The 20,078-nt window shown below is 36.2% G+C and overlaps 1 protein-coding gene across 1 annotated transcript in view; it reads left to right on the forward strand.

The window, feature by feature from the left end:
- The window catches only part of GRIK2 (glutamate ionotropic receptor kainate type subunit 2), a 424,643-nt gene extending 404,976 nt beyond the window's left edge, over positions 1-19,667 (forward strand). Inside the window, exons 15-16 of the mRNA XM_026079986.1 lie at positions 4,092-4,342; positions 19,229-19,667. Coding sequence (XP_025935771.1) covers positions 4,092-4,342; positions 19,229-19,393 — 416 coding nt within the window. The 3' untranslated portion in view covers positions 19,394-19,667. The remainder of the gene's footprint in view (positions 1-4,091; positions 4,343-19,228) is intronic.
- The last annotated feature ends 411 nt before the right edge of the window (positions 19,668-20,078 follow it).

Below are 20,078 nucleotides of genomic sequence, written 5' to 3' on the forward strand. Positions count from 1 at the left end.
ACCATGTGAATGAATAAAACAGAGACTAAGGGTAAACAGGCAGCAGATTTTACTGAAATATAATTTTGCAGGAAGCATCTTCAAGACCAGCCAGATCAGCAGGATTTCAGCATATTAATCTATATGCAGTAAAGTCTCAATATATAAACATTATGTGTTCATAAGTTAACTAAACATATAATTATGTGCATAAATCTTTATGTACTGAGACTTCAGGGCAGGAAACCTATCCATGTATAACTTCTGGAGTATTTCTGAGACTTAGTTGTCTTAATTTGGTACAGAAGCTTCAGAAAATAAAATTTTATGCAAATAAACTTTCATTTTTATTTTAAATCTACATATTCAGGTTACTGCAAATAAAAATCATTGCCTCATTCATTCAGACCGATGATCATAGGAAGCCACCAAGGTCTCCATCACCTATAGAAGAAACCAGAAGGTCTAAGGAAACTCTTGTTCTAGTGGATATTCTCATTCCTGCAAACTGCAGCTGCAGTGGGATCAGCAAATAATGTGCACATTATGTTGTGTAGGCCACTCCAGTCCCAGTCTTTCATGGAGATATTTGATCAGTTGGCAGAGGAAAGAAAGCAGTAGGAGCCTTGAGAAGAAGGGAAGAAAAAGTCAGATATTTCTGCATTTCTCCCTTTCTCTGCACACACTGGAAGATGATATTTGTATATTTCTTCCTGATTTTGGGATGGAGTTTTAAATATCTTTGTCTCTCCCCTCCCAGTCGTCCCCCATGCACACACTAGTAAGATTTTTTCAACTACTCTTTTCATCAAGGTTGCCATTTGAAATTCACATTTCTTCACACAAAATTAATGTTACATGTGCTTTTTATGAATCTGGCAGAATGTTCCTCTCTCTCCTTTTTTTTTTTCACCTCTGATTTATTACTTTATATTTTATACAGTATATTCATACTGTCTTTATTTTGCAAATGCATTCATATACATGGTCTGGAAGCTTTAAAGTTTCAGTCTACATTTTATTTTGTCTCCTGAGCAGTACATTCTATTAAATAATATTTCAGGTTCTAGAAAAACACACAAACAAGACATGACCTTCCTGCAACACTTCATGGAAGGGGTCATTCCATTCATATTCATCTTCCACTCAGGCTGACAGGAGTGATAGTGAAAATTACTGCTAAATTACCAAGACTTGCTGAAATTTTTCATTTCTGCAAGGAAAACATTAGTTTTAATGAATGTAGCCTGGATGTCTTGTCCATATTCTCTATTTATCTTCTGCTCTCTTCCTATGCTTTGTCATCCAAACATCGGATCATGATACTTTTAGCCATTTCAGGGGCTTCTGGGTGGATTTCCCATCGCTGGGGCTTGCAATCCAACTTGTATCTAAGAAAAAAAATCTAGGAGCAAGTAAAACCTTAGGAAAGAATAGTCATGCTGTGCTTCCTTATTTTGTTCTCTTAATAGATACCTGAATCAGTAAAAACAGCATTAAAAATTACTTATTTTTCAAACATCAGATTATTCCAGGTTGTTTGTTGCAAAATATGAATCAATGAATTTAGGTCATTGTAAATCATTCACGAATAGAATAGAATTAAGTATTGAATGCTAGTTGTTTGACATGTATAAATTTCCATTTTGGGATATTCTTTAAATATTTAATTTAACAGCGGCAGTACGCAAGGCTGGTCATTCCACACCCGGTATTGATCTTTACTTATAATATTACCATTTTTAAGACAAGGTAATAAGATACAGTAAATACAAATATTGCAGCAGGCACACCAGAGGCCTTGTAACCTGTCCATTCCAGAAATACATGCACAAAAAATTGCAATTTACCAATACAAAGTGATACAAATACTGATTAAATGAATCACTATTTGAATGCATACTCCCAATGCAAACCTTGTAATCTCAACTAATTGTAGATAGGATTATCTTGTGTGTCATGGTTTCCTTCTATGAATTCCTCAGTTTATTCAATTTTTAAGTACTTCAAATGGACTAGAACTGTATGTGTACAAATCTGGCCCCTAGAATATATAAATAATAGATGAAGAATAGTTGGTGCTGCCTATATTTAGACTAACAGAAAGCGTGGGAACAAAATGCAAATCAGTTTAATTAGAAAGCAGCCTGTCAAATCAGAAGATGGCTTAGACTGAATCCAAAATTATTTCTCAAGATCTAATGTTATTTAAAGTTGTTGTTGTTAAATATTTATAGGCAGTGCAGTGCTGAAAATATCCCCAAAAGATTATAGCATGCACTTACACTTCCCCAGGCCCTAGTGGACTAATCACTTTCCTTTTTCCATCTGACTGAAGAAATGTGTCAAGTACATGCTTTTGCAAAGTTTCACTATTGTCAGAATGGTCTAAAATGCTGTGACTTAGACTCCTGCATGTGCGAGGGAATAGAAGAATTTTTTTTTCACCTCTCTCTGTTTCACTTATAGTCCTGTGTAAATACAGTTTAGCTCCAGGTACAGAACCAATTCTTCCCTACGCAGATAGATGATAAAAACACAAGGTCTTGCAACTTTACACTGAGGTCAGCTCTGCCCACCTTTTATTCTGGAACAAAGGAACAAAGCCCAGAGTGTTTTCTAATTAATGGTTCATTCTATGTTTTATTTCCAGGCTGGTACAGTAACCCTTCCTGCCAGCTACTTTTTCATGACAAGTTCTAGATGTGTAAGAAATTGAATGTTGCATTCAGGGAGATGAAATTCCAAACAAAAATACATGTTTTCCAAGAGTGACATAAAATATTCTACGCATACATTCGTTCAGCTCCTTCCACACAGATGACTATATATGAAACAGTGAAATGGGCAGCATCTCTCTAACAGGATGTTGAGGAAATTTTTTTAAAGGTATCAAATCAATGGAAATACATTTTATTAGCAAATGGAGATGCTGCAAAAAATTATAACTAGTTAGTAGCGTTATTATAACAGAAAGAAAAGGAGGAGGGATCCTTTGTAGAGCTGCATTCCTATCAACATCACATGAAAGATGGGGTGCCATGACTTTTCATCTACTCTTTTTACCAGGATTTCTTAACCACTTTAATGAAAAGTCTTTTGTTCCTGCTTTCAAAGCAGAAGAAGAAGAATGATGGCTTTGTTCTCTCCTTAAACATTAAACAAAATATGAACATTAAAAGCATTTCTGACTTATATGATTTACTTGTAACCATTCAGAAAAGAAAAGCTTTCTCCTTTACCATCATTTACTAATTGATGTAAATTGTAAAATACTCATTGAGAAGTCTCTGTGCTCTGTATAAAGAAAAAGAAAAGCAGATGACATACAGAGATGTAACACTTTACCCTGAAAACTGCCCTTTGAAATACTGAAGTGTTCAGAAGCTGTGAAATTATCCTAAGTCATTTTTAGGAAATACTAAATTATGAGAAAGAAATACATTTAAAGATATGCAAATGCATATCCATGTTATCCAAACACACTTAATTCTGTCTTTCTGAGTGCATTACTACCTGGTACTTTTAGTATGAAATAAGTGCTTGGAAGGTATCATAAACATTTGACAGTCTATCAAATGGAGACTTTTGCGGCTGAGTCCTGAAGACTGAGTTGTTTCGTTTTTTAATAAGTAATAATATAGAGTGTTCTTTACATGACAGATCTGGGGTGAGCTTTAGGCTATGAAGCAATAGCCTGTGGGTTTGGGTATATGAAACTAATTCTACTGCAGTATAACTAAAAGGCTGATGTGAATTAAAAGGTGAATACTCTTCGGCTAGGTTTAATATTTGGACATGAAGATGTTTGAGGATGTGGGACTGAGTGTGCTAGGATAATTTGCTTGTTACATCAAGTTGCCTGACTTAAGACAGCAACAGTTGCATCAAGTTTTGTGCGTGTGTATGTATGTGTGTGTGCGCTTGTAGGTTTGTATTTATGTGAGCAATGTGACCATGATTAGATGCACATGTTTTTTCCGTAATAACTTGTGGCTGTAAAAGAAGAGGATGCAGTTGTTCTTGTGAAGTTTTCTTACATTTTAATCTTCTCAGGAATACCTTTCCTTAAAATATACACCAATGCAATATTTTCCCTGTGATCTCTTTAGGTTCTCCATATAGAGACAAGATCACTATAGCAATTCTTCAGCTGCAAGAAGAGGGCAAGCTCCACATGATGAAGGAGAAATGGTGGAGAGGCAATGGCTGCCCAGAGGAGGAAAGCAAAGAGGCCAGTGCTTTGGGAGTTCAGAACATTGGAGGAATCTTCATTGTGTTGGCAGCGGGATTGGTGCTTTCTGTCTTTGTGGCAGTTGGGGAGTTTTTGTACAAATCAAAAAAAAATGCCCAGTTGGAAAAGGTAAATATTGTCTTTTCCTATTTAATTTTGTAATTATGGTCTCTTCAGATAATATTTTAAGTTTCTGGTAGCCAAATGTAGGTGCATACTGATTATTTATCATATAATGCAGTACTTATGTAACAAAGGATCGCAACAGAGTACCCAAAGTTTTATATTTACAGCTTGTAATTTGTCTTCAATATGTTTAATTGTAGCCAGCTTTCAGGACAAGTGACTATTTCTCCTCTTATTCAAGCCTGAAAAAAGACAGCTTTTTACTCCTGGAAGTTCACTGCAGTTAATTTTATGGATGAAGAAGAAATCCGAAACTGTAATGGGAAACAAATTAATCTTCTACAGATAATTCTGATTTTCAAAAGACAAAACTGTCTGTAGCTCAAAGTCAAAAATCTAAAAGTGTCTCTATAGAAATGTTCTTTCCAGAAATTTACACTTGAAAAAGTTGTTCTGGTAGCATCTGGAAAAGATTACATCAGCATGATTCTTTGTGGTTTTACTACTGATTATGGTTTGATGTCCTGTAATTTTAAATTCACTCAGTTTTGAAAGTTCTAGTGTTAATTTTTTCTGTACTTACAGTTTATACAACCACACTACTGTAACTGTGCCAACACTACTAATATTTTGTAAAATTCTTAGCTGGAATAATCAGTTTTGTGTATTAAATAAAAAAAAACCCTCTCTCTATATGCCCATGTTTAAAACCTAAGCTCAAAATATAGATTTTATTGCTATGACATATTTTGAATTTTAAAACTAGACTTTTTTTTTTCTTTGGAGGAGCTTGTGACCTATGTCAATTCCTATGTTTATATTTAGTAATTTAGTTTACTAAAATTAGTAGTAAATCCAACAGATATATTTATATTGATATTTTTCCAGATGCTACTAGTGAATTTTGTAACTTGAATTATTATTCAGAAAACTTAAGATTTGTATTCAGTCCTTTTAAGCTACCTTTTGGTATGCAAGTGTCCTTTAATGAATATATTGTTAAAGACGTTTTTGCTATGACACGCAAAGGCAGTGTGAGGTCACAAGGTCCTAAACAGAACTTGAACATGGGTACATTTTATTATATTGTAAAAAGACCATTTAAATTCTCTTATTTATCATACTATAGGATGATTCATTTCTGTTAACTTACTATTGAAGTGTTGTGTTTCTGAAAAGAATTTGTGAGGAAAAAATACCATTTACTTAAATAACCTATGTAAATCTCAATAACTTTATACATTCCTAAGGTGGATATGGTTTTCATATGGATATCAGTATAATTTGGTTTAGCTTTTCTGGACTTTTAAGAAATACTTATTCAGAAAATAGGACTATTTGATAAAAATTTTGTAACATCAGTTGCTTAGTGTTTTGGAGGGTTTGAATGCATACCTTACTTGATACTGACAGCATGACTTGACTGTAGAAAATTGTGTGAGGAAGCAAAACAGAACTGTTTTTAATTAAGGACTTGTTTCTGTAAGCCCTATTTTTTTTATTTCTTTCTTTTTAATTTTTGCTTTTTTAATAATGGAGAGAGATAGCGATGAGTGGAGTTATCTGAACTTTTTACAATGCCTGTACCAGAAGGGTCTCATCATCAAGTATTGAGATACATTTAAAATTTAGGAATAAATCTGGAGCAGTTAATAGGGTCAGGAGTCCCTCTCTCCCCCTCGCTCTTCATCTCTTCCCTGCCCTCTCCGCACCCCGCAGCACCCAGCTAATCTGAATTCGGTGGGAGACCAGTAACGTTTCTGTAGAACTTTACTTGCTGAATGAAATTAAGGGGCAAAATGATCGCAGGATGCCTGCTCATGGCCTGCCCTTGCACCACCGTCACCCGCTCCTCCCCCAGGACCACAGACCTTCAGTGGACATCTGCCTCTCCCTCCCCCAAATATAGCCGATCCCTGCTGCCTAGCAGAGGGAGGAGTAGCGGCAGCAGAGGGGAGGTAAGAAGTACTGTCATCTGTCTCAGGTCGCTGCATCTCCTCTGCTGGGATGGGTGCACCCTGCAGGTAGCACTGCCTTGGCCATCCCTTAGGGAGAGAAGAGGCACCCGTTTTTGGTAACACTGATTCATCCGTTTAGAATCATAATATCAGTATGATATCTGTGTAATGCATTTGGGGACAGGAAAGATCAAAGGTCACATTAAAAACTAAGGAAACAAAAGAAATGAGATAGGCTTACACTGCTGAATATGTGGAGTACCCTGGGATACAGATGGCCATAATAACATGTATATCGGCCTTTTAGGGTATACAAAATACATAGAGCTGCACTTCCATTATGGCAGAAGGCAGGCAATGCAGATTTTATGTGCATAATCTAGATATGTTTCTTAGCATCTTTGCTGTCAGCGCCCCTTCCAACATGTACACATGCAGAGATGTCGGCTGGGGTGAAGGAGCGAGACCTCCAAAGGAATTGAACTCAGCAAAGCAGCAGACAGAATTGTGTTATTTGCTGAAAACTGTTATATTTTGTCACCAAAGTGGCTCAGAGCATTCATGCTCCTGATGTGCTCAAAAACTGGATAGCAACATGTGACCCTAGCTGTGGTCTTTCTGGAAAACAGACACTGATAAGCAAAATAGCACACATGCATTCGTGCCACCACAGCATTTTCTAGACACTGAGGATTTTCTGTTTTATTGACACCTTTCAAAAGAAAAGGTAAGCCTTGATAAGATCAGAGTTAGACTGTCAATCACTGACACTTGCTATGGCTAGTTTGTTTGACAAATGAATGTCCTAATTTACTAAGTATTTTCTAGAACATCCAGATCTGCTGGGTGTGAAAAGAACAATATATGGACTCAGTTCTGCTATCATTTATAGCCATTCAAAACCCACTGAGCCGTCAGCAGGTCAGAACTAAGTCTGCTTGTGAAAAAATAGCAGATGTACATATTATTCCTTTTTAAATTTAAGCACATCAGAAAATGCTTCATCGTACCTTAACTGTTTGTTTCGTTAGTGGAGATCTGGTCAGAGGCTTTCTATAATAAAAAAATATTAGATTAAATCTAAAAAGGTGCTGAACCAATAATACCAACGGAGTATTTCTAGAATTAAATGATCAAATCATAAACTAAAAATTAATTGAAATATCCTCTCTGAAATATTTTTATTTATAATTGAATATATAGGCAATAAAAACAATAACTACATTGATATTGGTTTACCTTTTACAGTCATTTTCCGAGGAAGACAGAATTAGTTTTACTTTCCATAGTAAATAATTCAGGACTGAACTGCAGAGCTGAGTTGAGAAAACTCATTCTAGATGGTTTAGCTCAGAACGTGCAAGTAATGTGCACTGAAAATTCTTAGCAGTTTGTAGGGTTGGACCCAAAGTGAACATCAGTAGCTGTAAGTCATGTGAGACACATAAGTCACATATAAAAGTGTTTTACTTGCAACTGCAGGTTCTGTTCAAGTAGCTGGAAATTCTGGATGCTGAGCTGTGAACCTCATATGAGACTATGTCTTTGAAGACGAAACAAACTTAACTGGTTGACACTTGCCAAAATTAATTGTTTACAAAATTTTCAAGCATTTACTGGAAATTGCACAAACTATGTTTTGGTTCTGATAACATAAGGATAACAAGAAAAGAAGTCTCTGATCCTAGCTATTTCAAAAATTCCTGAAGCCTTACTGGGCTGCAGAAAGCCTGTCATGCTAGTAGTTTGTCCATAAAGCATTAGATTAAGTGTGGTTTTACTATATTTGCCAATAATTCTGAATTTGCTGTATACCTCGACTAATTACTTGAGTAATGGGATAACCTGGAATGTATTTTGAGCTAAATATCACCTCTAGTCCTACCTTAACTCTAACTGCCTTTTGTCAGAGGGAGAATTGGGAATGGATTTGTGGCAAAGCATTGCTCTTTTCTGTGATGGCATTGTAACATTCAGTTCAGGTAGTGGGATGGGGCAGGTGGAGACTGAGGTTCGGAGGCTCTCTGGGCTGCATTCTTCCAGAGTAACCACAAGATGGTGCCTTGCATTTTCCAAGAAGCAAATTTAATTGTTGCTTTTTAATAGAATTTATGTCACAGTGCTCACCTATTGTTTTGTTGCAGCCTTTTAAAAAATACTAAAGGCTTATATTCTTTCCTATTGTTTATAATACAAGCATCTAATTACGTCATCTACTTGGAAACATGTTATTAAGCAGACCTTTTTTATCTAGCCAATCTTGACAATAAATGCTTAGCCATTTACATTTTATAATTGCTTTTGCTAGTGAATGACCTGCTCCCTGATTTTAACAGGCACTCAGAGGAGAGTGAATAAGCAGTGTTAGAAACAAGAAGCCATTTAAAACAATTACTGTGTCCTTTTTTTGTTGATATGTTTCAATATGTCATGGGTTTATGCCCATTACATAAATTTATTTTTGTATGGCTCACATTATTATCATAAAGGCAGGGGAAAATGTTGACCTTGAAGACCATTAATATTTAGCATAATATATTGATGGTTCTCATTTTGAGAATTTATTGACCTTTCTTTCATTTTCATCTTAAAAAAAGAAACATAACACAATGTTCTTTGAGATTATTTCCATTTTGGTACTGTCTTCACACTAGATATACCATAAGAGTAAGCTGCATAGACTGGGACAATTTACTCTTGGCAGAAGGTACTTGCGCACTACTGAAACCCTTAGGATGAAACTCACTATATTGCTGAAGGGCTGTGACAAGAATACATAGAACATTGCTTGTTGTCGTCCCTGCAGGGTGGGGGTCCTTGGACATATCCTGGTCATGATTCTTTGCAGAGGAAGGCATTGGCTTGAGAAGTTGTTTTGAAACCTGTTTTTGTTGCCGTAGCGGACCCACAGCCTTTGCAAGAAGCGTGAAGGGGCCAGGGCTGCTAGGGTGAAGAAGCTCTTGTGCTGTAACCATATCCATTTGACGCCATGTCCTGATAGTTCTTCTCTCCGAGACAGTTTAACTCTTCTTGATTTATTTTCCTGAAATGAATCTAAATGCTGATGGGGGCTTTATTCATCAAAGTCCTTCTACAGATTGTTTGCACCAGGGTAAATTTAATTCTGTAGGATTTAGAATGCTCCTTTTTAGAATCAAACTGAGCAAAGTGCAACTCGTTGCTCACCCAGTGCTTGGTTTCACTGGTTGTCAGACGTGGAGCATACATGCTGCAAGTAACTTGTCCTAAATAGATCGGTCTTACAGGAAGATGTTAATCATTACTGAAATGTTGTAAATGCTTCTTTTATCGACAGGATGTGTAGAAAATGAGTATTTCCATTTCTGTTTTAATTGTTGTCTTAACAACAATGCAAAACAAAACTACCACAATACTTTCATATGAAAAATGAAAAGATTTTTAGGATCTGTTCTTACTTTACCAGAACATTTTATTCATATTTTTTTCAAATTTTATTAAACTCCTTCTCACTCCTTTCTCAAAAAAAATGCAGGTATGTCAACATTGCTGCAGTCAGACCATGTTCCTATAGCTTAATATTAAAAGCCTTTTGTATCTGGGGCAGTACTTTATAATAATTCTGGAACAACACCAACATAATTCCCAGCATAGTGTGTTTTCTTTTTTTCTTTTCAGGGACTGCAAGTTCAAAAGATTTTAAAGTTGAAGGGCCTGCTCCTCAGGCTGCAATGAATAAAAAATGTGGACATTTGTGGTAAAGCAAAGGCAAAAGATATGGGATTTATATCCTAGTAAACTTTTATAAAACATACAGTCAGTGATGTAGTCTGAATCATCATGTCACATTTTGTATTGGGGTAATTTTTAGTGTTAGATGGGAGAAAGAGCAGCTGCTATGATAGTTTGTAAGAGGAAATGTTTTTACAGCTTTGGTACATCTACATTCTGCAGATGCAGTTGGAAAACTGGGAGCTTCTATCATCCTGAACTCCCTTGAGCACTATATGGGGTGCATGGATTTGTATGGCTTATTTCTGTGTGTGCATGTATAGAGGCTATTTGAGGATGAGGTATGAATTATAATTCAATGCCTCTTCAAAATGGTTTTCTGAAGTATTACAGGATATTTTGCAATGGCAGGAACTGTGAAAAAGAAAAACCTGTAATGGAAAAGATGTGAAAAGACAAAAGTGGAGAAACACAATTGAAATGAAGATATTGATTTGACTGACTATGACATTTTTCAAATCATTTGCAAACAATAAAACATTAAAAACAAGATTTCTATTTTGATTTTTGATTGCAGCTAAACCAATGTCTATTTGATAATGACATTGGTACTGAAGTTTTTTGAATTTCTTAATTTGTATCATTCAAGAAACAAAGAACAGAGAGACTGGAAATGTATGTAAAACTGTCTTTATATATATATCACCAGTACCACATTGTGCAAGCACAGATGTAGGGATGTGATTTCAAGAGGTCTCGCTATTGCTCCGTAGATGTTCACTGAAAGATCGGGGCTTAAGTTCCAGGTCTAAGTTATGGAATATTTTGTGTTTGACACAGAGAATTTAATGTTGTATAAAAAAAAATGAAAATCCTACCTGTCACTTTTCTATAATACATACAGTTCACTTTCACTCATCAGTAGAAAGAAGAAACTTTCAAAATGCATAACTGTTGGCTTCTCTGAAAAAAAGAATATTTTCTATATTCTCAAGGAAAAGAATAATGTCACCACATTATAAAACATTCATGTCTTTCTAATAATTTTTCACTGCCCTTCCTTTAATATTATATTAGCCACATCCTGTCTACAAATATTTTAGATTATAAATATTAATCTTTGCATTTTGAATTAATTAGCTTCCCTAAATCTAAGTGTAGTACAAACAATTGGCTTTAATATCAAGATGCTTCACAACTAAAGTTGTATCAGGAAGCTCAATGCCAAACAAGCATTTAGCTCATCTGATTTAGGTTACCTTCGCTTCAGTATAAGCCTGCAGATGAACATCAAGCACTTCCAGTTGCTTTTTAGGTTGAGGAAATATTCTAGACTGCTGGATGAAACCATGTAATTATAGAGAAACTGATGCTAACCGTTATGATATTACGTAGTGCTGTATGTCTGTTAATAGTCAGTGTTTCCAAAACAGTAGAAACTGTAGGCATTAATAATAGCAGTCTCTCTCTATTCAATATGATTTGAGGCCATGATAATTTTATACTATCACACTGAACTATAAAACCAGTATATGTTTTTACAGTGAATAATATACAGTGAACTTTAGCTTAGCACACATAAATAAAGGTATTTAGGTACAACTGAACTCAGTTAGATCAGTTGTCCTTAATTTCTAAAATGGCTCTGTAAGATGGACTATTTATTTTCAAATTAAACTATATGCTGGTATACACAGTATTTTTAATTCAGATAGATTCATTCCCCAAAAGATTGATTACCTGTCATCACCACTTCCTTTCACCATGCTTGATGATCTACAAGCTTGACTTTCCTTGCACAAGGAGAGAGTCATTGTGGATTCAGGATCAAAAATGACTGAATGGATGGATGCACTTTCACATCCGGTGGCTGAGAGCACAGGATCTCAGGTGATTGATTTCAGTGCAGTCAGGATCATCCCTGCTGGAAGTCAGAGAAACACCTTACATAGCTATGACCATAACATATAGAACCATTAAAATGTTACGTTGGAATTCATTCTAAAGCAGATACGCAGTGCAATATATGCTGTTATTTATTTGCTTAGCACCAACTATGTGGCTGAAGTAATACAAACGGCTCAGAATTGCTATCAGCACTTATTAAACAATAAGTAGTAATTCTTCTATGGAAATTGGACTGCAGTAGTCTATTCTGGAGGAAGTCCTAGATCAGCGTGACAGGCCTCGCACCAGTAAAAATTATTGCCACTGACTTAAACACAAGTACCTAGGGCCACCAATCCAATCTGGAAACCCAGGCCCAAATTTAGGAACCTGGAGGAATCTGAGACAGTAAGCTTCTTTCACAAGAGGCTGAACTGAATAATAAGGGTAGATACTATATTCCAAATGCTTCCCTTTACTTGTCCATCATAGCATCTATCTTCCTTGGATTAAACTTCAATCATACCCCTATTTCAGCCAGGTACTGGAAGTGCAAAATGACTGCACTATCCTGGTCTGACAAGAGAGTAGGACTGTGTATCATCTGGATGCTGATGACACCACAGCCCAAATTATCTCATTATTTCCCCAGTGGCCTCATATACATGTTGAAAGGAGAGATGACAGGATGAAACCTTGTGGAATCCCGCATGAGAGAGAGCCCTCGGGGCTGATGAGCAATTGCCCCATGCCATCCTCTGGGATTTCTCTGAGAGGAAACAGTGGAACCACACAAGTGCAATCCCATCTGCCCCAGCCTAGGTCCACAGGTGAGTCAGCAAAACATCATGGTCAGTGCAATGGTCAGAAAGGATGCTGACAGAGCTAAGCAAAACCACCTTTGAGAAAGCTTTCTACACTGATAGGAGCACCCTATCAGCCACAGGAACCAGTGTAGCCTTCAGGCTATACTCAGGCTGGAAACCAGACTGAATGGTTTCAGAAGACATTAAATGGACTCAGAGTTGCTTTATCACAAGTCTCTCTCACCCACCAGACTGCATTTTGTTTTGCCAGGAAATAAATTTTAGAACTGGAGAGTGGCTGAATTGTTTTTTTGGCCACCAATCAATAACTCATTGAACAGATTGCTTAAGGTAAGCTGGTGTCTAATTTTCCCACTGAGAGACATTTATAATCTTTAATAGGAGTGGTGTTCTGGGTTTTTTTTTGACTAGCATTGAGGTTTTGTATGTCATCTAAGTTCATCTCTCAACTCTAAAACTCAGTGAGCACTTCAGCCCACAGAAGATTAATTTCTTTGTGGTACTGTTCTATTGTTACGGGCCAGTCCCTTGGCCCTTGAAACAACAACAAAAAAGTCCTTGAAACAATCAGTATTCAACTCAGTTACAAAGTGAAGCATCTCATGCTTCATCAAGCTGTCTGGAACAATTCTAGTATTCTTGACTTCATAGATACTATGGTGGAAGCAAAAAGACGTAATTTTCACTTTGCTTGATTTTGTTGCCTGTATTTGAGTAGGCACTACAATCTCCCATTGATTTGGCCTGAAAATAATTTCTTGAAATGGCTCATGGTTTTCCCTTTGCCAAAGATGACAATTGCTAAAACTGAAATTGAGAATGCATTGGTGGTATTTCAGATAATTGTTGTGAAATTAGTTTACAGTGTACTTGTGCATTACACTCTCTATGGATTGAAAACATACTACATCAGAAAAGTCTGTAGCAAAATATGCCATTTTTAACACAACTATATTATACATATATATATGTTTATATTTATATGCACTTGGGTCAACAGTCACATTTAAGACTAGGTATATAGCTAAGCAACCTAAAAATCTGATGATTACAAGAATGCTTCAGTTTCACTTGAAAATGTAGTGCCTCAACTACAATGAAATGCAATTTCTCTTTTTCTGTTTGTTTTCATTCTGTTAATTGCTCATCTCTCTGTGATCCTATGTCAATGTTTTCCTAGGATTCGTGTTTCTGTCTAGGGGTTTAAGATTGACGGTTTTTTTGTATACACATTCAGAATCCCCAGAGAAGTGGCATATGGAAGCAGAAACAGATTAGAAGGGAGGGTCAGGGCAGGGCTATGCATTCATTCTTGGGTAACTTGAAGAAAATGAAAAACGGTTTGATTGATACATCCTCCTAGATGCTAGAACACTGACCCATAACATCTGATTTAAGATGCAGGATTACTGCTGTTACTGCTTTAAGAAAATGTAACAAGGCTTCAAATAATATCTGACACCCAAGGCTGGAGGTAATGAACTTCTGAGTAAATCTTGCAGTTTTGTACTGTATTTTGACAGTCAACTTTATATAAACTCCATCAAAGAGGGGAGAAAAAGAGAGATCTATAAAAGGCCAAATGATTGGGGCCTTTTTTATTTAAAAGAGATCAAATATTATTCACAAAACTCAGAATGTTAAGAGTGGTACAGGCATGCCATTCCTGTCTTCTTTTTACAGTACTGTGGTTTCAGGTAATGTATGGACTGAGGCTTGTTCTGTTACCCATTTCACTTTGATGTAAGCCATGCCTTTGCTGCATTCGCACTGTTCTGTCAAATCTTGTTATTTTTGTCTTCAATAATTATTGCTCTTTTTAGGACATTAAAAGTAAAATTTATGGTGATAGTCTCATAACTCTGTGTCTAACAAATGCTAATATGATTTCTAATTACCTTTCCCTCTAAATATCCTATAAAGCAATATAATGAAAACAGTTTAAATATTTTCTGGCTTTCATATTCATATATGCATGCAAAGGTACATTTTTTTCAGGCTGTAAAGCCATGCACAAGCTATCTGAATAGACTGTAAACAATGACAAGAATCTGCAGAATGATTATCTTGATTTTACATGACTTGTGAGCTGTCAGCTGCAGCAAAGAATGAAAGAGATATTAGTTAATTTTTTACATTTCATAAGGAGATGAGCTTTGGCAGAACTCCTTTGTGTTAAGAGGCTGAAGGACTACAGTACTGATTAAAATTTTCTGTTGTACACTTCAACTTTCTGCTTAGAACTGCAGCCCTTTTTTTCTAATGTTTTATAGTGATTATTCATTTTGCTGCAACAAAAGAGTTGCACTTAGCTAGTGATGATTGAACTGTATGCCTTCCTTCAAATCTTCTGCTATTTGATTATATCTAAGATGACTTGAAGGCAGCATTTACTTTCTGGTAACATTTAGGAAGACAACTCAGGATTTTTTAAGGGTTAGCAAAATTCAATAATAACCGATGTTCTCATAACATGCTTGCAGAGTGGAAGGTAAGTTGGGACAAAAGGTTATTTTCCTTGAATTAAGAGGAGAATTATGCAAAATATATCCAAGGAGCTCATTTTCAAGGTGGAGAGAGGTTTTGAAATACAGACTCTAAGTTATGTAAACTTTTCACTGTTTTTCCCTAACAATGTGAAAGGCCAGCTGAAATCAGGATTGAAACATTGGATTATATCATCTAAAATCTTGTCTGAAAATGTCATTTATCTATCATAAAAAAGTATTCTACTGCAAGTGTTACTTTGTTGTTTCATGTCTTAATACTCTAAAAGTTGAATTCTAACAGTGTAGAAAAACAAAGTTTGGAAAGACAGAAAATGATAAATGTAGTCAGATTGGAATTGAAAAGAGAAGAGAAAAGAATTTCTATTAAAAAAAGTCAAACATGAGGTAATCCTTTGTTAACCGTTTGAACATGGCTTTGCATTACATGGCAAAATTCTTCCTTATGCTATTTTTCTCAGATAGAACACAAAGGAAACTAAGGATCCAGATCATGGACTTTTATATAGTCTTGATTTCATGTTTTTAAAAACAGATGGTCATTCCAATGAGTGAAATTTGTGAAAAAAGGATGTAATCTTTCTCTTACTCAGTGCTTGGTTACCAAAAATTTTACTTCCTGGGAGCTAATAATGTTTACTATTTTCAGATATTTCATGTTTTAAAATACAAAGCATGTATAAGAACAGTTAGGAAAAGAACTAATTAAATCCTATTTTTAATAGAGGATGCAATTAAGTTCTCAGGAACTTAATTTATACAACATAATTTGAAAACACAGAATAGAAGATTTTTCTGGATAAAATAATTATCAGGAAATTATATTATCTGCCACTTAAACTGTCAGTCTTTCCAACATTTCTCATTTTATGGAGTTCATTTTAATGAATTTTCAGATCCAGGTAAAAATTATCTGATAAAGTGTGTTGGCAAATTTCTTGAGATCTAATTTTTAGAATATTTCAGAATGTTGGCATTAAACATATGTATCTTCTCATCTCTTGGCCATTGATTGTAATATTGTTCATACTGATAGTGCCTAAAAGTTGATATCCTTGGGTAAGTGTTTGCAGATCTGTGCAAAAGGTTGTGTTTGATGTGTCTTGAAAAGGATTCACTCTTTTTGCCACTCTTGTTAGATATCTTGGCAGAGAAGACAAGGGATAAAATCTTGAAAGTGTTAGCTTATAAAGAACCATGTAAAGTGATGTAGGCACCTTAAAATCTTTCAGTTAGGTTTTTGATTCCAGTGATGAGGGCCATATATTGGTTGGAGGTGGTGTTATGCTGGCAGTGGCAGCACTTGCATCTTAATGTTTTCCTAGTGAAATTCCTGAGTTATGGGCTAGGTTCCTCACATAGTGAAAATGCCAAGGAATTGGATCTGCAAGGCTTAGCAAGGCTTAGCAGTTTAGCCAGTAAGACGTTAGGGAATATTAAATTAAATCTTGCTCTTTTTAGTGATTTCAGGGTTTAGTGTCAGATTCAAAATCATAACTGTAGTTCTGATGTTAAGTGACAGCACTTTTTTTCTTAAAAAAAAAAAGTCTAAAAGAATTCTGTCTTTTATTTCAAAATACAGCTGGATTAAAAGGAGATATAGTTTCCTGCTTTCTTCACAATGTTAATCAAAGATAGAAACATGTGAAAATCTGAAACATGACAGCACAGAGCATTCTTTTAAAAATTGTAGCCACGTTATTCACACAGTGGAAGCCTTAAGTTCCATGTTGGATATCAGCCTAGCGCACAGGAATGCTTTTAAATAGGATTGATAATGAGTGTCCACTGCAGAAGTCACTCCGTGTAACCAGTCAGAAATGATGAATTTTGTCTTAAACTTTGGCCTCTGAAGGACTTGTGCTTGACTCTGCATCATGGAGATATACCTGCCACTCCTCTGGATTCACAACTTCAAGCTTTTCTCAGATGTATGTGGCTAAACCCTTTCTGTCACAAGCTGAGCAAGTGTCATTCCTTTATTTCAAACTCAGTGGGAGAAAGATGTGTTTGAAAGTATTGTATCACAGCCAGAGGAAGATTACCCTTTCTTTCTTCTTTTCCTTCCCTCCTGCCTATTCCCATATTTGTCCAAAGGATTAGAGAAGAGAGCATTTGTTCAGAATTTGGAGGATTCAGGTTCAATTCTATCTGATCTCTGAGACAACTCACATTTGCACTATTTTACAATAAACAAGGGTTTTACATAAAAATAGTGAGGTCCTCATTGAAACAGGAATTACGGATGAAACCCTTCCTCTGCCACTTTGAGTGCCCTAATCGCTAATGTACGGAACGATCCCTGTTCTCTCTCTCTTCCTTCCTCCTTCTCCGCCTCTGTTTAATGCTTCTGTGCAAAGTGGCATGGTATCAGCAGGAGGCAGCTGCAAGCATTTTTGCCCTGAAATGGTCTGTTGCCTGTAGGTTACAGGGCACTGCTGAGACACTGGCGTTTAATCTGCCCCAGTAGAAGACACAATTGAACTGACGCTCTCAGATGTCTCATGTTCTGCTTGTGCACTCTGATGGTGGTGTTAAACAGCTGTGTTAACAGCAGCACAAGAAAAAGTTGTAAAGTCTGCCGCATGGGCTTCTTGCCCCATTTTTTAAGGAACTTCATTTGTTGGGTCAGCTGAATCAAGGACCTGAGGCATGGAGAACTGRAGTGTCTGTGGGTTCTGAGGGAATAAGTCAAGCACTGATGTGTTTAGCAGTGTGAAGAATAAATTTTTCCCAGCTATGGTCAGATGTCAAGCCTGTAAATTTTGATGTTGAAAACTGAGTGCCTTACTGATCTGAGTGCCTTCAGCACTTGAGGTTGGAAGCTGAGTGCAGATTTTGAAAAACAAGGTTTGAATTTAGAGAGAATGAAGTACGGTGAGGTGCTTAAATGCTTTCTGAATCTAATTTCAAATTCCATATTTATTTAAATAGCAGAGATTTAACAGTTTACAAGTACAGCAGCAATCCTGATGAAGGAGGGAAAGTAGACAGTTATATATTGACTGATGATCTATCTATCACTAATTGCAAAGTGAAACAATGATTAGGAGAAATCTACAGTAATTCCAGAAACTCTCTCCCTGGACTGGAGAGTAGTTGTTAAAGAGGCAAATGCAAAGGAATAGATTATACTTCACTTGTGCTTTGAGTGAGAGGTTTGTCATAACATATCAGGCTCTGGGATCTCCATCTTTACCCCTTCACTAGGGGTAAAGATCAGCACCCTATTATTATAAGTTGAGAGTTCAGTCTGAGTAAGGGAATAAGAAAGATTTTATCTTACTTTTCTGTTTTCTTGCACAGTAAAAAAAAAGGCTTTGAGGATTTAGCTTATGATGTTAATAAACACTTTTCTGATAATATGCTCTTCATAAAGATGAATTGAAATTGAATATTTTTTGCAAATATATTCTCCACAAATGACATTCAATAGCGAACAAGAACTATATACAGAAGATGCTCAAAGTAATGAAGTGAATATTTTTCTCTCCTGCATCTGCATTTTAACAGTATTTAAAGATTAATTTAGGTTAACTTCTTACACCAAGCCTTACTGTTTTGTTGAGGAACAGCTGTTTTAACTATATAGAAATGAAATGTATTACTTTGAAATATGGGCAAGGAAATTTTATTGACTACCTAATATACATATTACATTCAGATGTTATCTTGTAAGACTAACCTATGTTAACAGAACATCTGTTTGAAATATCATGTGCATCCATAGTCAGTAGCTGGCAGATAAATAAATGTAGAGACAAGGTGAAGTTTGCAGAGAGTCATCGCAGCTTGATAAGTCATTTTAATTATTATGTGATGCATATTTAAAAGGCAGCAATTTGTTATGAGCTCCGGGCTGAGACAAAGCAAACTTACAGGACTGACAAGGCTGTGCCAGTAGAATGAATCTGCTCCTAGGCATTGCAGCTGGACATTTCTTACAGCTGTGTTTTGTTTTTGTTTTTTTTCCTTCTCCTTCCTTAATTTCTCTCTCAGAGGTCCTTCTGTAGTGCCATGGTAGAGGAGCTAAGGATGTCTCTGAAGTGTCAGCGTCGATTAAAACACAAGCCACAGGCCCCTGTCATTGTGAAAACAGAAGAAGTTATCAACATGCACACGTTTAACGACAGAAGATTGCCAGGTAAAGAAACCATGGCGTAGAGCTGGGAAGCCAAATACCCCAAGCACAAACTGTCGTCTTTTTTCCAAACAACTTTGCGAGAATGTTTCCTGTGGAAATATGCAACCTGTGCAAAATAAAATGAGTTACCTCATGCCGCTGTGTCTATGAACTAGAGACTCTGTGATCTCAGCAGTTGCAATGGCCAGACTCGAATCACAAGCATCACGGATCAACCAAGTTACGCGAGGTTACACTGTTCGCCATGGGTTCCACCATTCTGGATGAGTGAATGTTACATGTGAGTTTTGTGGCTGGTTTCAAATGCAGTCTCAGTGAGAAATTACAGGTTCCTTTTGAAGTTCAACGGTTGCCAGGAGATGGAGAATAAGTGTTCAGGATGGTACTAACCACAGAAGGAGTCTGTTAAAAGTAATGTCTCAGAACTGGAGTGGAATGAGAAACAGTATGTTCTTCTGAACTTCCAAGCATAGAAAGTTGGTAACTGCTGGCCCATATCTACAGACTGTAACTGCCAGCTGGACAGGCAATATCAGCTTATTGGATGGGAGAAATGGTAAAATGAAGAAAACATGAATCCCATGAATGGAAGGTTAAATATGGGGATGCTCACTTGCTTTTTGGACTGTCTGTGTCACTGAACTGAGTAAATAAATAAAAATAATAATAAAAAAATCAGTAACTTAAATTTACCTGGGCTGGAAC

This window comes from Apteryx rowi, unplaced genomic scaffold (genome assembly GCF_003343035.1).
Source record: "Apteryx rowi isolate R43461 unplaced genomic scaffold, aptRow1 scaffold_507, whole genome shotgun sequence".
Lineage (NCBI taxonomy): Eukaryota > Metazoa > Chordata > Aves > Apterygiformes > Apterygidae > Apteryx > Apteryx rowi.